A 25,132-nucleotide genomic window follows, 5' to 3' on the forward strand; every position below is an offset into this window, starting at 1 on the left:
TGTTGGACAGCATGTGAAAAAAGAGAACCCTGGGTAAACTGCTGGTGGAAATGTAAATTGGTGTGGCCAGAAGGCAAAACAGTATGGAGGTTGCTCAGAAAATTAAAAATAGATGTACCACATAATCCAGCAATTTTAATTCTGGGTGTTTATCCAAAGGAAATGAACTCACTATCTCCAAAAGATACATGCACCCCAAGTTCACTGGAGAATTATTTACAATAGCCAAGGCATGGAAACAACTGCTGCACACACTGACAAATAAACAAATAAAGAAAATGTGGCATATATGCAGATGGAATATTAGTCAGTCATTAAAAAGAAGGAAATTTTGCCATTTGTGACAATGTGGATAGGCCTTGAGGACATCATGCTAAGTGAAATAAGTCAGAGAAAGATAAACACCATATACTTTTACTTATATGTGTAACTTAAAAAAAAAAATCACTCCTCTCCCCTCAAAAAACCCAACTCAACAGAGAACAGACTAGTGGTTGCCAGAGAGGGTAGGGGGACAGATGAAATGGATAAAAAATGGTCAAAGGATACAAACTTCCAGTAATAAAATAAGTACGTTATGGGTATGTAATGTACAGCATGGTGACTATATCATACCATATATCTGAAAGTTGCTAAAAGAATAAATTTTTAAAGTTCTCATCACAAGAAAAAAAATTGTAACTATGGGGATGGATGTTAACTAGACTAGACTTACTATGATGATCATTTCACAATATATACAAACAGTGAAATTATCATATTGTATACCTAAAGGTAATATATCAATTATATTTCATTTTTAAAAAAGCTTAAAAAACATCATCAGAACATCAAAAAAATACAACACAACCAAATGAAATTCATGTCAAGAATATAAGAAAGGGCCAGTATTAGAAAACTATTAGTGTAATATGCCATTATTAATAAATGAAATAATGAAAATCATATGAACACTTCCACTGATGCTAAAACACTTGATAAAATCCAGTATCTACTAAAAAAAAATCTTAATGGAATAAAAATAGACAAAATGACTGAAAAAAACACAATGTGCCAAAAGTTAAGTGATACAGCTAAAGCAGTACCTGAAAGAAAAATTTAATTCATTGGGTAAATGCTTGTACTAGAATAAAAGAAAAATTTCAAATATGACTTATCCTTCCACCTTAAGAAATTAGGAAAAAAAAAGAACAAAGAAAACTCAAAGCAGGTAGAGGAAGAAAATAATAAATATCAGAGCAAAAATAATAGAAATAAAAAACAAAACCAATAGAAGAAAATTCAATACAATCAAAAATTGTTTGAAGAAAAAAAATCAACAAAAATTAATAAGCCTTTAGTTATACTGACCAAGAAAATAAAAATAGATGAATACTTTCTTAACCTTCAAAACACATTTCTCAGGCTTCCCTGGTGGCTCAGTGGTAAAGAATCCACCTTCCAATTCAGGACACATGAGTTCGATTCCTGATCTGGGAAGATCCCACATGCCACAGAGCAAATAAACCCACGTGCCATAACTATTGAGCCTGTGCTCCAGAGCCCAGGAATCGCAACTACTGAGCTCACGTGCCACAATTACTGATGTTCATGCGCCCTAGAGCCCATGCTCCACAACAAAAGCTACCGCAATGAGAAGCTTGTGCCCGGCAACTAGAGAGCAGCCTCTGCTCTCCACAACTGAAGAAAAGCCCATGCATCAAGGGAGATCTAGCACAGCCAAAAATAAATAACACATTTCTCCCCAAACCAATCCAAAAGTCAGGATCATATTCAACGTTAAAACTGTTAACATTTCTCATTAAAGGAAGGAATACGATAAAGATGTTCATTATACTATTTTTGACATTGATTTGATGGTGGAATTAGCCAATTGAAGAAAAGGAATAAAACTGTAAATTTGCAGGTGACATGACCTCCCCAGAAAACTCAAAAAAATCAACTATAAGAATTTAATAAAGCAGGAGATAACAAAGCTATTATCCAAAATTCTCTATTTTTAAAAGATATTATCTTCTCTCTATGTAAATGAAAACAGATTAGACAATAAAACAAGAAATATATTGTTTATTACAGCAAAAATGGTGAGAACAAAGTATTAAACACCTAGGAATACACTTAAGAAATGTGCAAGATTGACATGGAAAAGAAATTTAAAGTCTGGAATCAAGATTGCCAGGAGAAATATCAACAACCTATTGGCAGATGACACCAACCTAATGGCAGAAGGCAAAGAGGAACTAAAGAGCCTCATGATGAAGATGAAAGAGGAGAGTGGAAAAAGTGGGTTTAAAAACCAAATATGCAAAAAACTAAGATCATGGCATCCAGTTCCATCATTTCATGGCAAACAGATAGGGAAAAAATGGAAACAGTGGTAGATTTTATTTTCTAAAGCTCCAAAATCACTGTGGATGGTGACTGCAGCCATGAAGTTAAAAGACGCTTGCTCCTTGGAAGAAAAGCTATGACCAACCTAAACAGTGTATTAAAAAGCAGAGATGTTACTTTGCCAACAAAGGTCTGTCTAGGCAAAACTATGGTTTTTCCAGTAGTCATGTATGGATGTAAGAGTTGGACTATAAAGAGCTGAGTGCTGAAAAATTGATGCTTTTGAACTGTGATGTTGGAGGAGACTCTTGAAAATCCCTTGGACTGCAAGGAGATCAAACCAGTCAATCTGAAAGGAAATCAGTACTGAATATTCATTGAAAGGACTGATGCTAAAGCTGAAACTCCAATACTTTGGCCACCTGATGTGAAAAACTGACTCCTTGGAAAATACCCTGATGCTGGGAAAGACTGAAGGCAGGAAGAGGTAAAAGGGGCGACAGAGGATGAGATGGTTGGATGGCATCACTGATTCAATGGACATGAGTTTGAGCAAACTCTGGGAGATAGTGAAGGACAAGGAAGCCATGTGCTGCGGTACATGGAGTTGAACATGACCTAGCAACTAAACGACAACAAAAAAGGGGCAAAAAAAGCTTGAATAAGTGGAACTACAACCAGTTCTTGGATAGGTAGTCCCAGTGTTACGTGTCATATTCCCCAAATTAATTTATAATATTATTGCAATATCAATGAAAATCCCAACAGACTCTTTTTCCTAGTCAAGTTGATTCTAAAGTTCATAAGGAAAAATAAATGTGAAAGAATACTCAGGAAAATCTTAAAAGAAAATAAGTAATGTTATATCAGAGGCTAAAACACAATATAAAGTCACATTAAAATAATTTGATACTAGCACATAGAAAGATATACTAGATATAAAGAGATAGGAAGTCTAGAAATAAACCCAAATATATACAGAATTTAGCTTGTCATGCAGTAGCATTATAAACCAATGTAAAAAAGATGTATTATTCAGTAAATGTTACCAGGACAACTAAACAGTCTTCTGGAAAAAAATCTGGTTGCAGTCTTACCTCATCCCTTACTCCAAAATAAATTTCAGACAGTTGAAAATTTAAGCATTTTTTTTTTTAAAAATGAAATAAGAAATAGGGAATTCTAAAACTATAAATTTTAGACTAGGGAAGGTTTTTCTGATCATATAATCAAAAACTCATTAAAAGGAAACAGGTATATTTGACCTATAGGATTTTTTTCAGTCCTCTTTGGTAAAAAATACAGAAACAAAGCAAAAGACAAACTATTATACAAACTCTGAAAAAAATTATAATATAAATAACCAAAGGACTCATATTCTTAATACATACAAAGTTCTTACAAATTACTCAGAAATGACCAACAATTTAATTTTTAAAAATGGGAGAAGGACTTCCCTGCTGTTACAGTGGATAAGAATCCACCTGCCAATGCAGGGGACACAGATTTGATCCCTGGTGCAGGAAGATTCCAAATGTTGTGGAGCAACTAAGCCCATGAGCTACAGCTACTGAGTCCACACTCTAGAGCCTGAGTTCTGCAACAGCAGAAGCCACTGCAATGAGAAGCCCGCACACTATAACAAAGAGTAGGCCTTGCTTGCTGCAACTAGAGAAAGCCAGTGTGCAGCAACAAAGACCCAAAACAGACAAAAATAAGTAAATAAATAAATAAATTTTAATTAAAAAAAATAGGAGAAAGTTTAGAACAAAGGAAAGAAAGTTTATAAATGTATATGAAAAGTATCTCACCATCACTCATAGATGACATACCAACTAAAACAAATGAGATGCTGTTAGGAGAAGAGCAAAAATCTAGCTGTTTGGTTATATACTGGGTTGACAAGCATTAGATAAAATAGGTACCGTGATATATTATTGGCTGAAAGTATAAGCCAGTACAATTTCTTTGGAGAATAATCTGGCACTACTTTAAAAACTTTAAATGTGCATATCCTGTGATCCAGTAAATCCACATATTAGGCATCTGTCCTAGAAAACACTTGCAAATTTATAAAAACCTGCTTGGGATGTTCACTACAGCATTGTGTGTAACAGTGAAAATTCAGAAACCACTTGAATGCCCATAAATAGAGAACTTATAAATAAATTATGGTATAAGGTTGAATACTACAAAATAGCAAAAAGAAATGAAACACTGAAGCCTGTCTAAATCAGTCAGCATGGCCAGATCTCAAAAACAAACTTTTGATTCCACTGCAGGGGGCCTAGCTTCTATCCCTGGTCAGGGAACTAAGATCTCTACAAGCCACAAGACAAAATAAAAACAAACAAACAAAAAAAACGGACTTTTGAGTAAAAAGGTAAATTACAGAATGATGACTGATACAATATCATGAAAATACTACTATAAATGTAATTTTTAAACTATATACACAAAACAATACTATATATTTTCTATGAATACATATAGAAAGGTTTAGAAGTATTAAAGAGGTCTAAAATTGGTTGGTTACCAATGGAAGAGGGAAGCAGATCTGAAGGGGAGATGAAGGTTAAGATTAACTTTTTATTTTTAAATATAAAACTTTACTTTGGAAAGACTGTAGATTTATAGAAAAGTTGCAAAGACAGTGCAGAGTTCCCATATGCCCTTCATCCAGCTTTCCCTAGTGTTAACATCTTATACAACCATGGTTTGTCAAAACTAAGAAATTAACACTGGTATAATACGATTAAACCACAGACTTTATTTGGATTTTTTCAGTTTTTCCATTAACGTCCTTTTTCTGGCCCAGAATCCAATTCAGGATACCACATGGTACTTAGAAAGTTGACTTTTTAATGTAAAAAAAAATTATATGTCATGAGTAATTTAGCATAAATAACCAAATTATTATAAAATATTACTATCAGAAAGAGTGCTATTCTTATTTCTATTGAGTTATTGGTGGCTCATTGGACATAAAACTGTATTGAGGATTCCTCTGTTGAGTATGAAGAAATACAGTCAATTTGTTAGTGGGAATATAAGTTATTACAACTGTTATAAATAGATTATTCGGTAGTATCTTCCAAAGTTTAAGTGTAAATACCCTTGGGGCAATTACACTTCTAAGGGTTTATTCAATAAACGGAAAATGGAGAGTGACTACTACTGCTTTTTCTTTTTTTGAGATGATGAAAATGTCTTAAAATTGGCTGTGGTAACTGTTGCACACGTCTATGCATATATTTAAAGCATACTGAATTGTCTGCTTTCTTAATTACATCTCAATAAAGATACAACAAAAAAAAGAAAGGCTCTGAAGACAGGCTGTCTGCCACTCAGTATCAGCTTTCACTTCCCAGCTTTATGATCTTAAACAAGATAACTTCTCTGTGTCTGCTTTCTCATCTGAAAAATGTGAAATAAGTAACCTAACTCATGAGGAATTTGAAAATTAAATCAAAGTATTACATACGAAGTGCTTAGAACAGGATCTGGAACATACTAAGGACTCAGTAAATTTGGATTTTAGTAATTTTTCAGCTCTGAGGGGTACTCTTTAAACAAAAAGAACACAACAGATTAGAGGCTATGACTAGGAGGGTAAGAAAATAAGACATCATATAAATGAAGACTGAATGAACTAGGCATGTAAGACTAAAAAAGAGAAAACTCAGAGGATATAAAATTTTTTAACATATTTGAATAAGTCTCATATCATATCTGTCCTATGTTATATTTGTTCTGTATTGCTCAGAAGTTGAAAGGTCTTTGTAAACAGTCCCAGAAGGAATGAAATGTGCCTGGGGAGGAGGGCTTTGGATAGACTTGGGGGAGGATGGTTTCACAAGTCACAAAGATCAGAGTTCTCTCTCTGTTTGAAATTTTTCCTAATAAATAGCTGAAGAGAGACTGAAATGAAGTGAAGTGAAGTCACTCAGTTGTGTCCGACTCTTTGCGACCCATGGACTGTAGCCCACCGAGCTCCTCCGTCCATGGGATTCTCCAGGCAAGAATACTGGAGTGGGTTGCCATTCCCTTTTCCAGGGGACCTTCCCGACCCAGGGATCGAACCCAGTTCTCTCATATTGCAGGCAGATGCTTTAACCTCTGCACCACCAAAATTTAACTCCCTATGTTTGGAAATTTTTTAAAAATCTAAATAGAATTAAGGCATCCAAATTATCCTAATAATACAGCTCTTCCCAGGTCAACACAGGGGACTTCCCTGGCACTCCAGTTGAGGCAGGAGGTAGACGGGACTTCTGCCCAGGGTAAAGCGATAGAAGATTCATTCCCTGTGGACTGAAACTCCAAGATAAGAACAGCAGAACAATTAAGAGAGGAGAAATGGACCCTGCCCAGACCACATATTTCTCATTCTTGAAGTCAGGAGATCTTCCTGACCACGTATGTGCAGAAAGGCTCCTTGGAGGTCAAAGCAGAGTGGTGCTAACTGATACTCTACCCATATGTCTCTTTGGTAGAATCCATCTTGGTTAAGAGATAAGCGCACACACTCGGGCGAATCCTGATATACGCCAAATATGGACTCTGAACCAGGCAAATCAAAATGATTGGCCAAAGGAAGACAGGAAGAAAAGCCGGTAAGTGATTCAAACTGCTGTGAGGGGATGACTCTCTCTCTGAGTCTGGCCATGTGTCTGTCCACTGCACTTTTTTATCCTCCTAATAAATACTCGTTTCACTATTTCCCGTCTTTGTTGGAATCCTTTTTCTGCGAAGCTGAATGGCCAGGGCCCTTGTCACTGACCACTGGTCTAGTGGTCAGTATTCAGTGCTCTCACCAGTGCTACCCAGCCTCAATCTCTGGCTGGGAAACCAAAGCCTCACTTCAAGATGCTGCAGGCTGAGGCCACCCAAGATCACAGTGGTTAAGACCGAACTTCCAATGCAGGGGTGTGGATTTAATCCCTGGTCGGAGAACTAAGATCCCACATGCCCACATGGCGTGGCCAAAAATTTTCTTAAATAAATAAAACACAAAGTCAATACAAAAATAGTTCTTGACTATTCTTTTTTGTTGTTGTTATAAGCCTTTTATTTCAAAACTATACATAGTGCATAGTTTTGATAAAAAATAAACTCTTCTTGCCTGGAAAATCCCAGGGACGGGGGAGCCCGATAGGCTGCCGTCTATGGGGTCACACAGAGTCGGACATGGCTGAAGTGACTTAGCAGCAGCAGTAAACTCTTAACAAGGTAAAAAGCAGGAGGAATTCTGATGTATTACAAAGGTTAAAAACCACAGCAATGTCCATAATAATACTAATAAGAACGAGATGGCAGGGTGGAAAAGAAGTTAAACCACATTATTTTATTCTCAAGGCCACTGATTATTGCCCCTGCTGTTTATATGGAATTCTCTAGATGATAAAGAAACATTATATTTCTTCCCCAAAATAATAGTTCCTGAAAAGTTGTTGACTATTCTTACATTCATTCAACCTGTACCAACATCTACTGAGCCAAGCTATGCATGTTGTGTATTAGTTTAAATTGGTTCAAATTTTTAAGTTGAAATTTAGATGCTTATGCACACTTGTCCTTGACGTTAAAAAAAATTCATAATTTTTGTTCATTTTATAGATAACAATATACTTTAATATTTGAAATGACCAAAAAGGTACGCAAAAGCTCTTTGGATTTTTTTGGTAGGGCGTATTCCTGGTAATACTTCTAATTTATTTGATGCCAAATCTTTGGTTAAGAAAATTACCTCTACTATAATATATCCTACTAGAAAATCTTAGAATGCTTTTGAAAAAAAATGAAGGTAGGGAATAACTTTATCAAAAATTTTAAGTTTCATAGAAGAAAATTACTTTATTTTTAAAGTTAATATTTCCTTTTCTAATTTTCATTCATTCCTTTGATTCTTATATGTCTAGTATCACTTTTTTTTAAAAAAAGATGTCAAAAATGAAAAAGGAAATACAATTTTTCACTATACATTTTCCTCTTCTGGATAAAGAAAGTTTTCAACATACTTCCCTTAGTGATAAAGTAAAATGATTTTTCCTCTCTGAATACCATGCAAAATGCCAAGCTGATCCCAATTTGCCAAATTCATTTGTTTAATGTCCACTCTCTCCATGCTTAAAAGGAGTGTACATGGGACTTCCCTGGTGGTCCAGTGGTTAGGATTCTGCACTTCCACTGCAGGAGGCACAGGCTAGATCCTTGGTCAGGGAACTAAGATCCTGCACGTTGTGGGGCAGAGCCCCCTGCCCCCCAAAACAGAAGAGTGTGCATTTGTAAGACTGAGGATTGGCTTTCTACTCTGGTTTAAAGTTCATCAATAAAATAATGCCCCTTTTCAGGTAACTAAAACAGAGCTGAGCCAAAGTAATGATTTAAAGAAAAGAACTTGTCAATCAAAATGTGATAGAATGATAAATATAAACTTTATCATGCTGAGTGATTGCTCATTTCCTTTCAATGAAACAAAATTTTAGCACACACATACCTGTGGAACCATTGCTACCCTCTGGTTTCTTTTAGGTGACCTTGTATTTATTTGTCTGTCATCTTCATCAGAAAAGAGCCGACTTCGTTTTGAGTTTCTGAAAGGCTATGATACAAATTTTTTATTTAATGAAATGGCCAAACATATCTCATTTTTGTTCCAAAGCACAATTCTACACTTGGAAAATACAGCTAACTGAATTATCATCAGTACTGAAGAAGGAAGAATGGAAAATACAAAGCATACAAATAATCTTAGATTTTATAAAGTAGAAATATACATATTTATGCAATTTGTTTAAAAATGAAAAACCCAGCTGATAATTAAAACTAGAACCCAAGCCTTCATGTAGTATGCTGGTAGTCTTGAAAATTAAGTTCCGGAAATTCCAGTTCTCATTATGTTGGTGCTTGGATTAATACCAACCAATTGGGTGTTTCACATAATGTGTCTCCCGTGTAGGACTGGGTTGGGACAAATTTACTAGACTTTGAGAGTACATTTACTCACTTTAGAGAGTAAATCTAAAGGTATATAATATTATACTAGATCTGCTATGAAAAATTGTTGACAAATTTCCATTTAATAAAAAGAAGAGATAATAACAGATGCTTGATAAGTGCATATGAACTAAAAACTTTTAAGTATCCAAAATATATTACAAACTTAAGGATCTGTAATATGAAAAAACTTACAGTCCATCCTAGGTTCAGAGCCTTTATTAATAGAGAAGAACACCAGAAATAATATCCCAATAACACCCACATCATTTTCAAATCCTTCTTTCATCATTCAAGACAGTTCCTTGCCTATTTTGAACTGAAGCAGGGGCAGTGGGATAGCAACATATGGGAAGCATCCAACTGAAATGACACTAGAGGTATGGACCCTTGAAATTAAACCCACTGAGAGCCTTAACAACGCATAGCCCTAATAGGAAGTCCCCTCTACCCTGCTTCCCTCCCCTGACCGTGGGTAGAGAGGAAGAAGAAAATGATGATAACAGGATTGATAAGAGTATGGCCAACTGTCCAGGCTACTGAGACAGCTACTGTCTAACCCAGCTCTGTGTTTCATGATTGACCCCTAAAATATCCTGGGGCTAGGGGAAGAAAGGCCCCCAAAATTGTTAGTTATGCCAATTAGTGCTCATCTCTACTTCCCAACTTAAATGCATTTACCCTTGACCTCCACAAGATTTCAATATCTTACCACTTACCTAGAAATCTTTTTGTAGGGTCTGGAGTCACACACATTTTTTTTATTTTTAAAAAATCTACTAAATCATTAAAAATCTATTAAAAGTAAGATTTGGGGTTGTTGAGTTTTTTTGGTTTACCTATTTAAAGCAAGAATTACTTACAAATGCTTAATGATGAGCAGATATCACAGATTATTTATCTAGATATGACCAAATACTATTCAATGACATTTAAAGAAACAAATGGTTACAACTGGGAAAAAACCTTAGAAAAAGTTTTATAGTGCTATAAGAATGTGTACAGGACAATAATACAGACAATTTAGCTATCATATTCTAAAGAGTAAGAAAAACTAATTCCTTACCATTTCCACAGCAGAGCCTGTATTCCTGCCTTTCCAAACAGGTGTTTTTTGTAAAGAACTGTACTTTTCATTCCATGTGTTAGATAAGCTTCCCTCTGTAATAAATAATTATTACTTATGATATTTAACTTAATTCAAAGGACTTATACTATACATATGGCCTTTTAATAACAGCAATATATCTGAAATATTTACCAATATGGAAAAAATATACTGCCCATAATAATTTTAGTTGATTACAAATGAAAAAAATCTCTTCTGTATTTTCTCATCAAACTTTCTAAATAATTTGACAAGCCGATTCTACTTGAAACTATTACATTTTCATATTAAAACGTGTGGGTTATTTCATTTTGGTTTTCAATAATTCCTCTATTCTAATTTGCCAAGAACTGTCTCAGTACAGTCTGACTGAAAGCAGGCAAGGAAAAATGAGAAAAGTTTTAACTTTGAACTTAGAGCATATTTCTAAACGTTTTCTGCTTCAACGTGTAAAACCCTTGATATCCAAAAATGACATATGTGGTATTTTTTTTTCCTTAATTCTGTGAAACGTCTTCAGAGTTGTATTCAACCAGAAAAAAATCTGATCAACTGATTAAATATATTAAACATGAAAACTGTGAAATTAAAGAAGGTGAGTTTAATTTTTATAAAAGTATGTTTATTTAGAGAGAGACAGAGAAAACTGAGATGAGTATACACAGGATAGTTATTTCTATTTCTTTTTAATTACCTGATAGCATTTTCTAATTTTCCTATAAAAATTTTATGCTCCTTGTATATATTTAAAAAGAGACATGGCTTTAATATTTCGAGAAAAAAATGGAGTCGTTTTTCTGACATATATTTTAATAAGTACAAAAGAGATCAGATAGGGTTGATCCTTCTAGGCAAATAAATGAAGGTAATCCTGGAAGATAACGTGTTCTCAAGCCAGAAGGACTTGATCTGGTACATCACCCATCCAAGGTACAACATGGTAGCTTTAAAAACTAAAAGTACTAATGAGCCTATGAGAAGATTTAGATTGGTTCCAAATGTACATACCCAATAGAATCTTTGCTCAAGAGATAAAATTTCAAAATTATATTAAAAGGACTGGTCTAATCTACTCATACAAAGAAATAGCAAGACCAAGGAACAAGTCTAACTTTTTCTCAAAATAACACTATCACTGTTTTATTTCAAGAGAGTTGCATTATTACTTAGCTCACAAATTCTTTAAAAATAAACAACCACTGGGAAGCCCTCAAAATACAGCTTAGCCCAGTTGTTAATACATTATTTAAATCCAGTAAGAACTGTTCAGAATGTTTAGTTACAAAGTACTTTAATCAATAATTCTAGAGGGAGAAAACCAAGGGCCAAATTCCCATATGAATCTAAAGTTATCATCAGTGAAAACCAGTATTTAAAAGCTATAGTGAATCATAACTTAGAAAGAAAAGACAATACTATAACCAAATTAATTTAATGAATTAAATTCTTAGTTTATGCCATATCTAAAGAATCAAGCTCTGATTCTTACCTTTTAAACTGACAAGTGCTTTTGCTGAAGAGCCTGCAATGAAAACAAATCAGTATTACTTCATAATCAGAGTGAGAGAAAAAGAACTTGGTGATCCACTTAGTTTTAGCAATGTTGAAGTCATAGTTGAACATGCAATTAGAAATAACTAATAAACAGTTCAAGCTATTAACCAGAACTCAGACAACATATGGAAGAACTGGAGACATCTGGGAGTTTTGTTTAAAACTATGAGAACTGGTGAACTTTGTAAGATAGAAAAACATAGAAAGAGAGGAAAGAGGAGGAGTAAGGACAGAAGCAATTTTTGATCCTCAACCAAAAGTGTGCTGGTTCTGGAGAAGGAAAAGAAAAAAGGAACTGACATTTATCGAGGCAAAGATCAAAAGTGGTAATAGAGGTTTAGAAAAGAGAAAATGGAAATGATCCAGGGACTGTCATAACAGTCTAGAATGGAAGTCTATGAATGCGAGTATGTATGCTTGAAAGATACAAGTCTGACTAGGGCATTCAGAGAAGCCAAGAAGGACTAGCGTAAAGCTGGAGGGATTCACTAACTAAAACAGTGTATAGCAGAATAACCCGGAAGCTCCTCCTGCACGTAGAAACTGAAGGATTAATAAAGGCCTTCAGGGGATTCTGTTGTAGGTAACTCTCAAGCCCATAATGAGAAACACTGGACTAAAGATTCTGGTGTAAATAAAGGATACAGGATATTTGGGTGAGGAGCTATAGGAAAACTGATAGACAAAGAAGCTTTTATGGGAGAGGGAGAGCACTAAATTGAAAATCTCAGAGTTGGATATGTATACTGCAAAGAAGATCAAGTCATTTGAAAAATAATAAAGTATGATCTCTCTCACTTATATGGGACATCTAGAAAAAATAAAAAAGGGACTTCTCTAGCGGTCCACTGGTTAGAACTCTGCATTTTGACTGTTGAGGGCCGGGGTTCAATCCCTGGTCAGGGAACTAAGATCCCGCAATCCACCCTGCATGGCCAAAAAAGAGTAATAAAATTTTTTTAATTAAAAAAAAAACAAAACCCTACCAAACTGACAGATACAGAGAACAAATTGGTGGTTGTCAGAGGCAGGGGTGGAGGATAGGCAAAATAGGTGAAGGGGGTCAAAAGGTACACACTTCCAGTTATAAGATAAATAAGTCCTGGGGATGTAATATATAGCATGGTAACTAAAGTTAACAATACTGTATTATATTTCTGAAAATTGCTAAAAGAGTAGATCTTAAAAGTCTTCATCACAAGAAAAAAATTGTATCTGTGTGGTGATGGGTGTTAACTAAACTTACTGTGGCAACTGTTTTGCAATATATACAAATATCAAATCATTATACTCATACTTAAAACTAATACAATGTTATATGTTAATTATATCACAATAAAAGAAAGTAACAGGGAGGAAAAAACCTTTCTGTGGTCCAAAATAGAAATTATTCATAGAATTATTAGTGAGCAAAATCTCCTTTTTAAATTTAAAAAAGTGTTTAGAACACCTTTTCTTTTACTATAGTCATTCCTCATTTTAAAATTTATTTTATTTTAGAACCAACTATTTTTCATCTGTTACTGTGACATCCATTTATGCTTAAAAAATATATAATGTAAGACCAGGCAGTAGTGATGTTATTTGAAAGGTTAGCCATTTACTTATATTGAGAAAAGGCAGGTTTCTAAGTGGTTTGTTATAAATGTCTGTTGGTGATTGCAGCCATGAAATTAAAAGACGCATACTCCTTGGAAGGAAAGTTATGACCAACCTAGATAGCATATTCAAAAGCAGAGACATTACTTTGCTAACAAAGGTCCGTCTAGTCAAGGCTATGGTTTTTCCGGTGGTCATGTATGGATGTGAGAGTTGGACTGTGAAGAAAGCTGAGTGCTGAAGAATTGATGCTTTTGAACTGTGGTGTTGGAGAAGACTCTTGAGAGTCCCTTGGACTGCAAGGAGATCCAACCAGTCCATCCTAAAGGAGATCAGTCCAGGTGTTCACTGGAAGGACTGAAGCTGAAGCTGAAACTCCGATACTTTGGCCACCTGATGTGAAGAGCTGACTCATTAGAAAAGACCCTGATGCTGGGAGTGATTGGGGGCAGGAGGAGAAGGGGACGACTGCGATGGCTGGATGGCATCACCAACTCGATGGACATGAGTTTGGGTAAGCTCTGGGAGCTGGTGATGGACAGGGAGGCCTGGTGTGCTGGGTTCATGGGGTCGCAAAGAGTTGGACACAACTGAGACTGAACTGAACATCTAAAAAGAGCCAGTCCATTATGATGTTACACAAAACACAAAAATAAATAAGTAAATAAATAATGATCTCAGGGGATAAAGTAGAAGATAGAAAAACATGAACTAAGTACAAAAATCAGACAGAAGGAGCAATGATTTATTTACAACTCATACAAATGGACAACAGACTTAAATGCGAAGTAACAGACAAAGTATCATGGTTCTGCCTATGAAACATTTTTATGCATCTCAGGTCTCCAAACCTCAACTCACTTCTCTTCGAGGCAGTACTCGAGAGGCTTATAGAACAGACAACCCACCAATATCAAAGCCACTCTTGCTTTCCACCTATTCTCTTGCCTAGATGTGGAGAATGGCTAAAAGGGCACCTTAACAGCTTCTGCGTGGCAAACTGAAGTTTAACCACCAAAGGCAGTAAAGCTGTAAAGGGAAAGGTGGAGGAGAGGGGCCATAAGGTCTTGCTAAGAAGGATCAAACAATACAACACAACTGGGAAGCAACACATATCCACGTAGCTACCAAGAAAAACAGGGTTCATCTGAGAAAAAGCAGTAACCATTCACTCACTCAGAGAGTATGACTGCATCCTGGGCCCTGCTGTAGGCACTGGGGACATGGACAGCATGCAAAACAGACAAAGTCCATGCTCCTGATGCTCCCCTGGGAATTTACATCCTACTGAGGGGAAATAAACACATACACACATATCAAGGGAAGATAAGCACCACTGGAAAAAAAAAATAAAGCAAGATGGGTGGGAGCTGGTGGAGGGAAGACGGTTTCTATAAAAGGTGCTCATGATTAGCTTCTCTGAAAGGTAATATTTGAGCAGAGATCTAAAGGAAGAGATGTGAGCTGTAAGGATATCGTTTCTGCTCCATGAAGGCAGGGAGTGCATCTTGCAGATTCTGACCTACTACCTTGAAGCTTCTGCCTTTCTTGAGAGATAGTATAGCACTAGCCTCTGTTCTCAGGAAGCTTACAGTGCAGCAGAAGGAGGCATACCTTAAACAAGAACATAAAATGACAATGACAATGGTGGTAGCTGCTGTAAAGGAAATAAGTAGGGGATCGCAGTGTGGAGAGTAACTAACTTTACATATGGTAGTTACGGAAGGCTTCTCTGAGAAGGTAATTCATGAAAAAGACTAGTGATGAGAGAATAGGAGGTTAAAGCAACAAGTCAGGGTGGTAGAAACAGCAAGTAAAAAAGCCCTGAGGTAGATCACTTAGAATACGAAGGAAGGATAGGGGGCAATATTATGCTTGGGGACTCACTGGCAGAAGGGTGGTATGAAAAAAGAGCGGAGAAAGAAACCAGCTGTCAAGCATGAAACTGCAAGCATGAAGAAAAACAGAAATGGCACCTTCTCTGGTAGGGCTTCTAACCAAAGGTAGCAAATGCAAAGCTGCAATTGTGACAGCTGCCACTAAGAAATTACACAGTGGTATGAAAACATTTAATAAGAAGATGCATTATTTGTCAGGGAGGACAGAAGCCTAAAATGGGATCTAACGGATAAAAGTAGAAGTTAACTGGAAGTGAAGGGAAGGAAGAGCGTTCCATGTAAACAGAATAGCATGTGCAAAGACCCTACAAAAAAGAAAGCCAAGTGATTATATGGATTGAAAAAGGTCCAGTTTAGCTCAAAGGGACAGAATGAGAGGGAGAGTAGTTCAAAATAGTGCTGGAGAGATGGGGAATGGCCACACCACAAAGGGTCTTGTAGTCAGTCGAGTTTTCAGCAATAGGATGACCTACATATATTTCGAAAGGATCTCTGGCTGTGTGTAGGCTGAGGGCGAGGGTTAGGGTGGTGGATTAATGGGAGGCTGAAGTGAATCATGCAGAAGAGATGGTGACAACTTGGATGAGGATTAAGGTAAAAAAGTAGGGAAAACTGAGAGATATTTAAAAGGTAAAAGTTATAATATTTAGTAAAAGTTTAAATATGGGGAGTGAGCAAGGTAACTTCAGTCTAGGTTTTGGCTGACGGCAGTGGAGCCATTCATTCAACCAGAACCACAGAAAGTCTCTCTGTACTGGGGTAGGATGATGAGGTAGATCTTGAACCCATAAAGCCTGAGGGGCCTCTAAGACGATGTGTGAAATGAGCAGGAGCTGTTTAGCACAGAGGCTCACTGGAAAGTTCTGGGCTGAAGACAGCCTCAACTACCTCATTAAGAGTACTTACCTGAACTGGAATGAGGATTAAATGAGCAAATGTATCCAATATGCTTTGCACAGCACCTGGTGCATAATTAGGACTAAATAAATGGTAGCTTTTTCATTGATAATGTTATACAGACTATTGGATAACTTATAACTAGCTCCCTTGACCAAATATAGCAAAGAAACATATTGCTACTTCTAGTATCAAACTGAAATAACTTCTGCTCCAGTCATTAACCATGCCTCTTACCCTACATTCAATTTCATTTAAATTAAGCATTTTATATATATATATATATATATATATATACACACACACACACACCTGACTTGTGGCACTGTGTGACAAACCAGGTAAATCAATCCCTGCTTTCAACAAGCTCTGGTCAAGCTAAACAAGACATATACTGGACAAGCTAAGGTGCACAAAGTAACATAAATGACTACAGTATACAGTGTAGCTGGAATTTGAACCCTAGTGTGTCATTCTAAATGAAAGTTATCAAGTGGCTGGGACTTCTAAGAGGTGATAAAAGATTATGACAAAGAGAGCAAAGATTTCCAGATGATGAGTGCACTGTGTAGGCCTACCTTTATTTAGGAGCATCCTAAATCACAAAAGCATTTTCCATACAAGAAATAATAATATTCATTGGTGGTCTATGGCTGTGCCTTGTCCAATACAGTGGTCAATAGCCATATGTAATTATTCAGGCTTAAATTAACAAAAATCAAATGAAATTTAAAAGTCACTGTAGCCATTTCTGAAGAGTTCCAAGAGCCAATACGGCTAGTGGCTACCCTACTGGACGTTGCAAAACAGAACAATCTCCATCGCTGAGAAAGTTCCATTGGAATTCAGCACTGGTCTAGAGCAAATCTGAAACACAAACTCTCTTAATACAACTTTTTACCAGTTTGGCAACTTGAACTTTCAACTTTATAACACATTAAGATGATATGACCACACAAGGAAAACAGAATTGGCTGTTTTCAGCCCTCAATTTAAGGGTCTTGCACAGACAGATTTAACAGTGATTGTTAAATCACTTTTATTTTCTTTATACTAAAACTCTCATAAATAACACGGATACATAAACTGGATAGTGAGTGTGAATCAGGTCTCTTCTGTGATTAACTAAAATATCTGCCTTTATCCTGTATACTTTATACAACATTGTAAACTACAAAATTAAGTTCTATTGTGCTTAAACTACGAATTAGTGCTTTTACTTACTAAACACAAGTGAATATCACATGAGTAAACACGGTTAAGGGAGGCAATGCACAGGGTGGGAGTCAGGGAAGAGTACTGTATGTGCCTGGTGTGATGGTCACATCCCTGCATAAAGGTACCCCCAGGATTCCTAAGACACACACACACAGAAGAAAGTCAGTCGGATGGGGGCTCCCTCAACCTTGTGGACCCTGTCTGTATTACCTCTGGAAAGGTCCGCAGCCACCTGTGGTCCCAGGGGAAGGGGCCAGCCCTTTGACACGGAAACGCTTCTCGGGGTGGACACACCGGAGGAAGATAGGAAGGGCAGTGATGATCAGAAGTGCCCGCAGCGGCAGAAACTGTGACAGGACAGGATCAGAGACCCAGGCAAGAAGAAGGGCTGCGACCACCCTCTCCCCAGCCCGAGACCTTCTCGGCCCCCGGACAACGAGTTACATAACCCCGTCAGGCGTCTCTCCGCGCCAGGCGAACGGTGCAGGCGGCGAGGACAGCCCCCGCGGCCGGGGGCCGCTCTTCCCCCACCGCGGCCCGGGGCCCAAGCAGGGCCAGGGGAGCTGCCACTGCCTCCGCCTCGCACGGGCTGGACCCCTGGGCTTTCGGTTTCCGGCCCTGGCGCTCACACACCCCAGAAACCAACACACAGACACCATAACAAAGGCGGCGACGCGGCGGCAACACCGAGGTGGAAGGACTAGGGGACCGCGGCGGGGCTGGCAGTCAGCTCACTTGCTCGGCAGAGGGCACGGCCGCCCGTCCCGGCCGATGCAACCCGGGGACAAGCGGCAGGCGGGAAGAGTGGGGGTGCTTTGAGGTGCTACTCACTCTCATCAGGCAACTGGTCGAGCTCCGCCATCTTGAACGAGCCGCGCCGCTTTTTCAAAGGCTGCCCGCCGCGGTGCATTGTGGGGCGGAGACTGTCTTTGCGAGGGAGGTTCGAATGCGGAGCTGGCTGCCCGCGGCGCAGCGCGGCGTTGCTCCCGCCGCGGCCGGCTGAGGCGGGCCCGGCTCCGCCCGCTCCTGCCTGGGGAGGGTATACAGCCTAGTGGGGCCGCGTCTCGCCCCTCCACCCCCGCCCCCGGCCGGGCCGGAGGGAGGGGGAGGGAGGCCGCGCGGACAGGCCCATCTCGCGCCGCCCCTACCCGGGCCCGGCGCCGGAGCGCGGGGGGGAGCGGCGCGAGCTAGTGTGTCCCGCCCGGGCCCTCTCCCGGCCCGCGCGGCCCTCCTCCTCCGGGGCTCGCTCCCGGCGCGCGTTTCGCGTCTCTCGCTGCAGCTGCGGGAACTGCAGGCTGTTTATTCCGAGTGGGGAAAAGGAGGGAAGGTGGGGAGGAGGCCCGGGCCGGTTAAGAAGCGGGGATGGCAAGCATCACCTGTGGGCCTGGCGCGGGGAGAGGCCCCAGGTTCTTGGCCGTCTTCCCCTACGGGGTGGTAAAATTTTCAAGGCTCCCCAAGCCCACGTTTCTCCCACGTTTCCATTCCTTCCCTTCTCCGGAGAGCTGGAGGGAGGGCCGGGAAGGAGGGCTCGGACCGCCTCAGCCCCACAGCTTGTCTCCCCGGACTCGCGGTGCCAGGAGCCCCTCGCTGACTGGGGCCACTCCTTCCAATTGCGTGGAGCTTGGAGGTGAGACCTTGAGAGGTCATGAAGTTAGTCACTTGGGTCGGCAGCCGAAGAACTGTTTTGCTCAGCCCTTTGATCCATTCACAATAGACCATGTAGTGAGCTGGGAGAGAATTCCAGAACCAGGAAGTGGAGGCTTGGAGAGGATACAGACAAAACCCGACAGTAACAATTCAAGATGAAGTATCCTGATGGAAATGTTATGAGAACACAGAATGAGAAATCATCCAGTTTTGAAAGAAGCCCAGGGAAAGATTTCACCATTTCAGACTTTAATTGTGCAATAATAAACCACTCTTGCTTTTCAACAATTCATCTAACAATGTTATTGAGCGCCAGTCCTTTCTTTCCAGGGATATGTGGGGGAGGGGTTGGGGTGAGGGAGATAGTTAAGCAATGAGAATACAACATGGGTGAATTCCAGGAACTAAAAAGTTAAAAGGTAGTAGACGGAGGTAGGTGGTAGAGATGAAGACGGCAGAACACAGGCCAGCCTGGGCTAAGGAGCTGAACTTGCTAAGAGCACGGGAGCAATGGATAGGTGGAGTTTTAAAGGGTAGGGCTGGCATGTTTCCATTTGTGTTGTAGAATAAAAATGTGGAAAACTGAGTGTGACAACTTGAGAGTTCTGGAAACCAGTCAGGGGAAAGCCTGCTGGGGCAAGCAGGCAAAGGAGAACAGATAATCAGTACCAACCACCCTAGAGCTTCAGACGGTGGACTTGGGAGCCCCAGGGCCTGGGATTCTGGCTGCTAGTTGTATAATCTCAGGCAAATTTGTTTCTTAACTTAATTCTCTGTGCCTCAGTTTCTCATAATAACAGGGTTGTTTTGAGGATAAATGACTTGATGAACCTAAAGACCTCATAATACTTCCTGGAACACATTTTGGCTCAAATGTTAGCTATTGCCACTACCACTTTACTTTAGAGAGTATCACTGGATGCCAACTTTGTGCCTTGGGTAACTGGGTGCTGCCGCTTGTTGAGGCAGGAGGAGGTGAATCAGGGTGTAAAAGGAAAGGGGGTGACTAAATTTTACAAGTAATCCTTCTTTCATTGGTAACTTAACCCCTTCTGCGCCATTTAATCACATTCTGATCTACCTTCTTACAAAGAAAAAAACAACTTATGGCAGGCAAACGAGGTTTTAAGGCAGTTTTCACATAGACACTTATACACAACAGTTCAGTTCAGTTGCTCAGTCGTGTCCGACTCTTTGCAACCCTGTGAACCGCAGCACACCAGGCCTCCCTGTCCATCACCAACTCCCAGAGTTTACCCAAACTCATGTCCATTGAGTCAGTGATGCCATGCAACCATCTCACCCTCTGTTGTCCCCTTTTCCTACTGCCTTCACTCTTTCCCAGCATCAGGGTCTTTTCAAATGAATCATCTATTCGCATCAGGTGGCCAAACTACTGGAAGTTTCAGCTTCAACATCAGTCCTTCCAATGAACACCCAGGACTGATCTCCTTTAGGATGGACTGGTTGGATGTTCTTGTAGTCCAAGGGACTCTCAAGAGTCTTCTCCAACACAACAGTTCAAAAGCATCAATTCTTCAGCGCTCAGCTTTCTTTATAACTCTCACATCCATACATGACTACCAGAAAAACCATAGCCTTGACTAGACAAACCTTTGTTGGTAAAGTAATGTCTCCGCTTTTTAATATGCTATCTAGGTTGGTCTTCACTTTTCTTCCAAGGAGCAAGCGTCTTTTAATTTCATGGCTGCAGTCACCATCTGCAGTGATTTTGGAGCCCAGAAAAATAAAGTCAGCCACTGTTTCCCCTGTTTCCCCATCTATTTGCCATGAAGTGATGGGATTGGATGCCATAATCTTAGTTTTCTGAATGTTGAGCTTTAAGCCAACTTTTTCGCTCTCCTCTTTCACTTTCGCAAGAGGCTCTTTAGTTCTTTCTGCCATAAGGGTGGTATCATCTGCATATCTGAGGTTATTGATATTTCTCCTGGCAATCTTGATTCCAGCTTGTGCTTCATCCAGCCCAGCGTTTCTCATGATGTACTCTGCATATAAGTTAAATAAGCAGGGTGACAATATACAGCCTTGATGTACTCTTTTTCCACTAGTAATCTGCATTTTATACAAGAACCCTAAATGAGTCTTCTCACACTCCTAAGTCTGAAGCTGTATCTCAGCCTCAGATCTACCACTTACTAGCTTTGTGACTACACACAAGGAATTGAACTATTTATTATTTTCAATGAGATTCTTTACTGGATATTTATATGAGGATGTTTATAATCATTGCTTACTTGATCCTTCCAACAATCTGGTGACTTGTTCAAGGACAACATTGACTGGGTGATAGAATTAGGAATCTAGCCCACTCTCAGAGCCTCAGTTTCTCCCTCTATGATGTGAGGATAATACATCCATCCTGATGTTGTTAAATTTCCTCCAATTGTGTATTCCAATTTAAAATGACATGATTATATAAGTGATTGTTTGTTTCTTATTTATTTAAAACATTTAAAAATTTATTTTTAATTGGAGGATAATTGCTTTATGATGTTATGTTTGTTTCTGCCATACAACAATATGAATCAGCTATAAGTATACATATGTCCCCTCCCTCTTGAACCTCCCTTTCACTCCCATCCCTCCAGGTTGTCACAGAACACGGGGTTGAGCTGCTTGTGTTACACAGCAACTTCCCACTAGCTATCTGTTTTGCAACATAGTAATGTATATGTTTCAAAGCTATTGGCTGAATTCATCCCACACTTTCCTTCTCTCACTGTGGTAAAGAACCAATCTGCCAACACAGGAGACGTAAGAGATGTGAGTTCGATCCCTGGGTTGGGAAGATGCCCTGGAGGAGGACGTAGCAACCCACTCCACTATTCTTACCTGGAGATCCCATGGACAGAGGAGCCTGGCGGGTTATAATCCATAGTGTCACAAAGAGTCGGACATGACTGAAGTGACTTAGCATAGCACGTAATCTTCCCCCACCGTGTCCACAAGTCTGTTCTTTGTGTCTGCGTCTCTATTCCTCCCTTGCAAATAGGTTTCTCAGCACCATTTTTCTAGATTACATATATATGTGTTAATATAATATTTGTTTTTCTCTTTCTGACTTACTTCATTCTGTCTCTAGATTCATCTACCACACTAGAACTGACTCAAATCCTTTTTTTTTTTTTTAATGGCTGAGCAATATTCAGCTGGGGGTCATTGTTTGGTTGAAGAAAAAAAACCCTAAAATTTCACAAGGACAATAGTCATGAAAATAAGTCATAAGGAAAAGAAACATAGCCACATTTTAGGGATATTGTTTGATCATTTCCAGTCCCATGGCTGGAAACTCAAATATTGAGTTATTTTTGTATTAACTTGTGTACTTCAAGGGCTTCCCAGATGGGGCTAGTGGTAAAGAACCCAACTGCCAATTCAGGAGACCTGGGTTTGATCCCTGGGTCGGGAAGATCCCCTGGAAGAGGGCATGGCAACCCACTTTAGTATTTTTGCCTGGAGAATCCCTGGACAGAGGAGCCTGGCGGGCAACAGTCCATAGGGTAGCAAAGAGTAAGACACGACTGAAGTGACTTAGCACTAATGCACAGGTACTTCAAAGGACACTATCAAGAAAGCAAAAAAAAAAAAAAAACAACAACAAACAGCCCTCAGAATGGGAGAAATATTTGTAAATCACATGCTTAATAAGGAACTTGTGTTCAAAATATATAAAGAAATCTTACAACTTGATAATAAAAAGATAACCCAACTCAAAGATGGGCAAAGGATCCAAAGAAGATATAAGGCAATAAGCACATGAAAAGATGCTCAATATCATTAGTCAGGAAAATTTAAATCAAAACTACAATGAGGGACTTCCCTGTTGGTCCAGTGGCTAAGACTCTAGGCTCCCAATGCAGGGAGCCCAGGTTCAATCCCTGGTCAGGGAACTATATCCCACATGCCACAACTAAGACCCTGGTGCCGCCAAATAAATAAATAACAAATATTAAAAAAAAAAAAACCCACAATGAGATACCACTTCACACTCACTGGGGTAGCTACGCTCAACAAGACAGATAATAGCTAGTGTTGACAAAGTCATGGAAGAATTGAAATCTTTGTGTACAGATGCTGGGAATGTAAACTGGTATAGCCACTATGGAAAATAGTATGGTGGTTCCTCAAAAAAACTGAACAGCAAAATCATATGCTCTAGTAATTCTACTTCTTCTGAGTGTTGAAAGCAAGGTCTTGAAACATTTGTAGACTTATGTTCATACAACCATTATTCACAATAATAAAGAGGTGGAAGTAACCAAGGTGTCCATCAATATTGAATGGATAAAAAAAATACGGTAAATGCATACAATGGGATATTATATTATTCCTCAGCCTCAAAAAGGAAGGAAATTCTAACATATGCACAATATGGATGAACTTTGAAGACATCATGCTAAGTAAAATAAGCCAGTCACACGCACACACAAAAGTATTGTATGATTCCTTTTACATGAGCTAATCAGATTCATAAGGCTTCCCTGGTGGCTCAGACAGTAAAGCGTCTGCCTGCAATGTGGGAGACCCGGGTTCGATCCCAGGGTCGGGAAGATCCTCTAGAGAAGGAAATGGCAACCCACTCCAGTACCCTTGCCTGGAAAATCCCATGGACAGAGGAGCCTGATATGCTACAGTCCATGGGGTTGCAAAGAGTCAGACATGACTGAGTGACTTCACTCACTCACTCACTCACATTCATAGAAACAGAAGGGAGAATGGTGGTTGCCAGAGACTGGGAGAGGCGGAAATGGGGAGTTACTGTTTAATGGTTATGGAGCTTCAATTTGGAAAGATAAAGTTCTGAGATGGATGGTGGTAATGTTTGTGTAGTGTATGAATATACTTAATGCTACTGAACTGTACACTTAAAAATAGTTAATATGGTAAGTTTTATATTATGTATATTTTACCACTATTAAAATACACATTGTACAAATAGTATACACAATGTGATCTTATTTATAAATACACATGCAGAGACTAAAATCTGAAACAAAAGATCTACAATGGTAGCTGTCTCTCAGTGGTAGGATTATGAGTGATTTTTATTCTCTTTATATCTGTATTTATCATTTTTCTACAGTAAGATTTTGTTACTTTCATGATAAAACCAGTTGTTGGAAAAAGTGGTATATAATAGTAATAGTAATAATGGGACATTACCTAGCCATAAAAAGAAATGTACTAATGAATGCTACAACATAGGTGAGCCTTGAAAACATGCTAAGTGAAAAAAGCCAGTCACAAAAGACCACGTATTGTATGATCCCACTCATATGAAATGTCCAGAATAGGCAAATCCATAGTGAGAGAAAGCAGATTAATGGTTAAGTAAGGCTGGAGTTGGCAAACGTGGGAGACCTGGGTTCAGTCCCTGGGTTGGGAAGATCCCCTGGAGGAGGGCATGGCAACCCATTCCAGTATTCTTGTCTGGAGAATCCCCATGGACAGTGGAGCCTGACGGGCTGCAGCCCATGACTGCAATCCATGGGGTCGCAGAGTCGGACACAGCTGAGCGACTAATCACAGCACAGCACAAGGATGGAGTTGAGGAGACAGAGGAGGGATTGGAGGTGGGGGAGAATCCGGAATAACTACCCAAGGATGCAACACTTCCTTTTGGAGTGAAGTAAATGTTCTAAAATTGACTTATTGCAGTGATGGCTGCATACCTCTGTGCATGTACTACAACCCACTGAATTATAAGTTTTAAATAGATAAATTTCATGGTATGTGCAATATCTCTCAATAAAGTTGTTACATAAATCTTATTTTCAGACTCTTTGGGTTTTACCTCAATCTAAAATCTTTGGTAGTCACTGAAAAAAAAAAAAAGGTTTATTTATTTATTACTTTCGGC

General features: G+C 39.1%; 1 protein-coding gene across 1 annotated transcript in view; it reads right to left on the bottom strand.

Annotated features, from left to right (window-relative positions):
- LIN9 (lin-9 DREAM MuvB core complex component) overlaps positions 1-18,481 on the bottom strand; it is an 87,155-nt gene extending 68,674 nt beyond the window's left edge. The window contains exons 1-4 of the mRNA XM_068986235.1: positions 18,436-18,481; positions 11,928-11,960; positions 10,397-10,491; positions 8,831-8,935 (exon numbers count right to left, since the gene is read on the bottom strand). Coding sequence (XP_068842336.1) covers positions 8,831-8,935; positions 10,397-10,491; positions 11,928-11,960; positions 18,436-18,466 — 264 coding nt within the window. The 5' untranslated portion in view covers positions 18,467-18,481. The remainder of the gene's footprint in view (positions 1-8,830; positions 8,936-10,396; positions 10,492-11,927; positions 11,961-18,435) is intronic.
- Positions 18,482-25,132: the final 6,651 nt, after the last annotated feature.

The sequence above is a fragment of the Capricornis sumatraensis genome, chromosome 14 (genome assembly GCF_032405125.1).
Source record: "Capricornis sumatraensis isolate serow.1 chromosome 14, serow.2, whole genome shotgun sequence".
Taxonomy (NCBI): domain Eukaryota; kingdom Metazoa; phylum Chordata; class Mammalia; order Artiodactyla; family Bovidae; genus Capricornis; species Capricornis sumatraensis.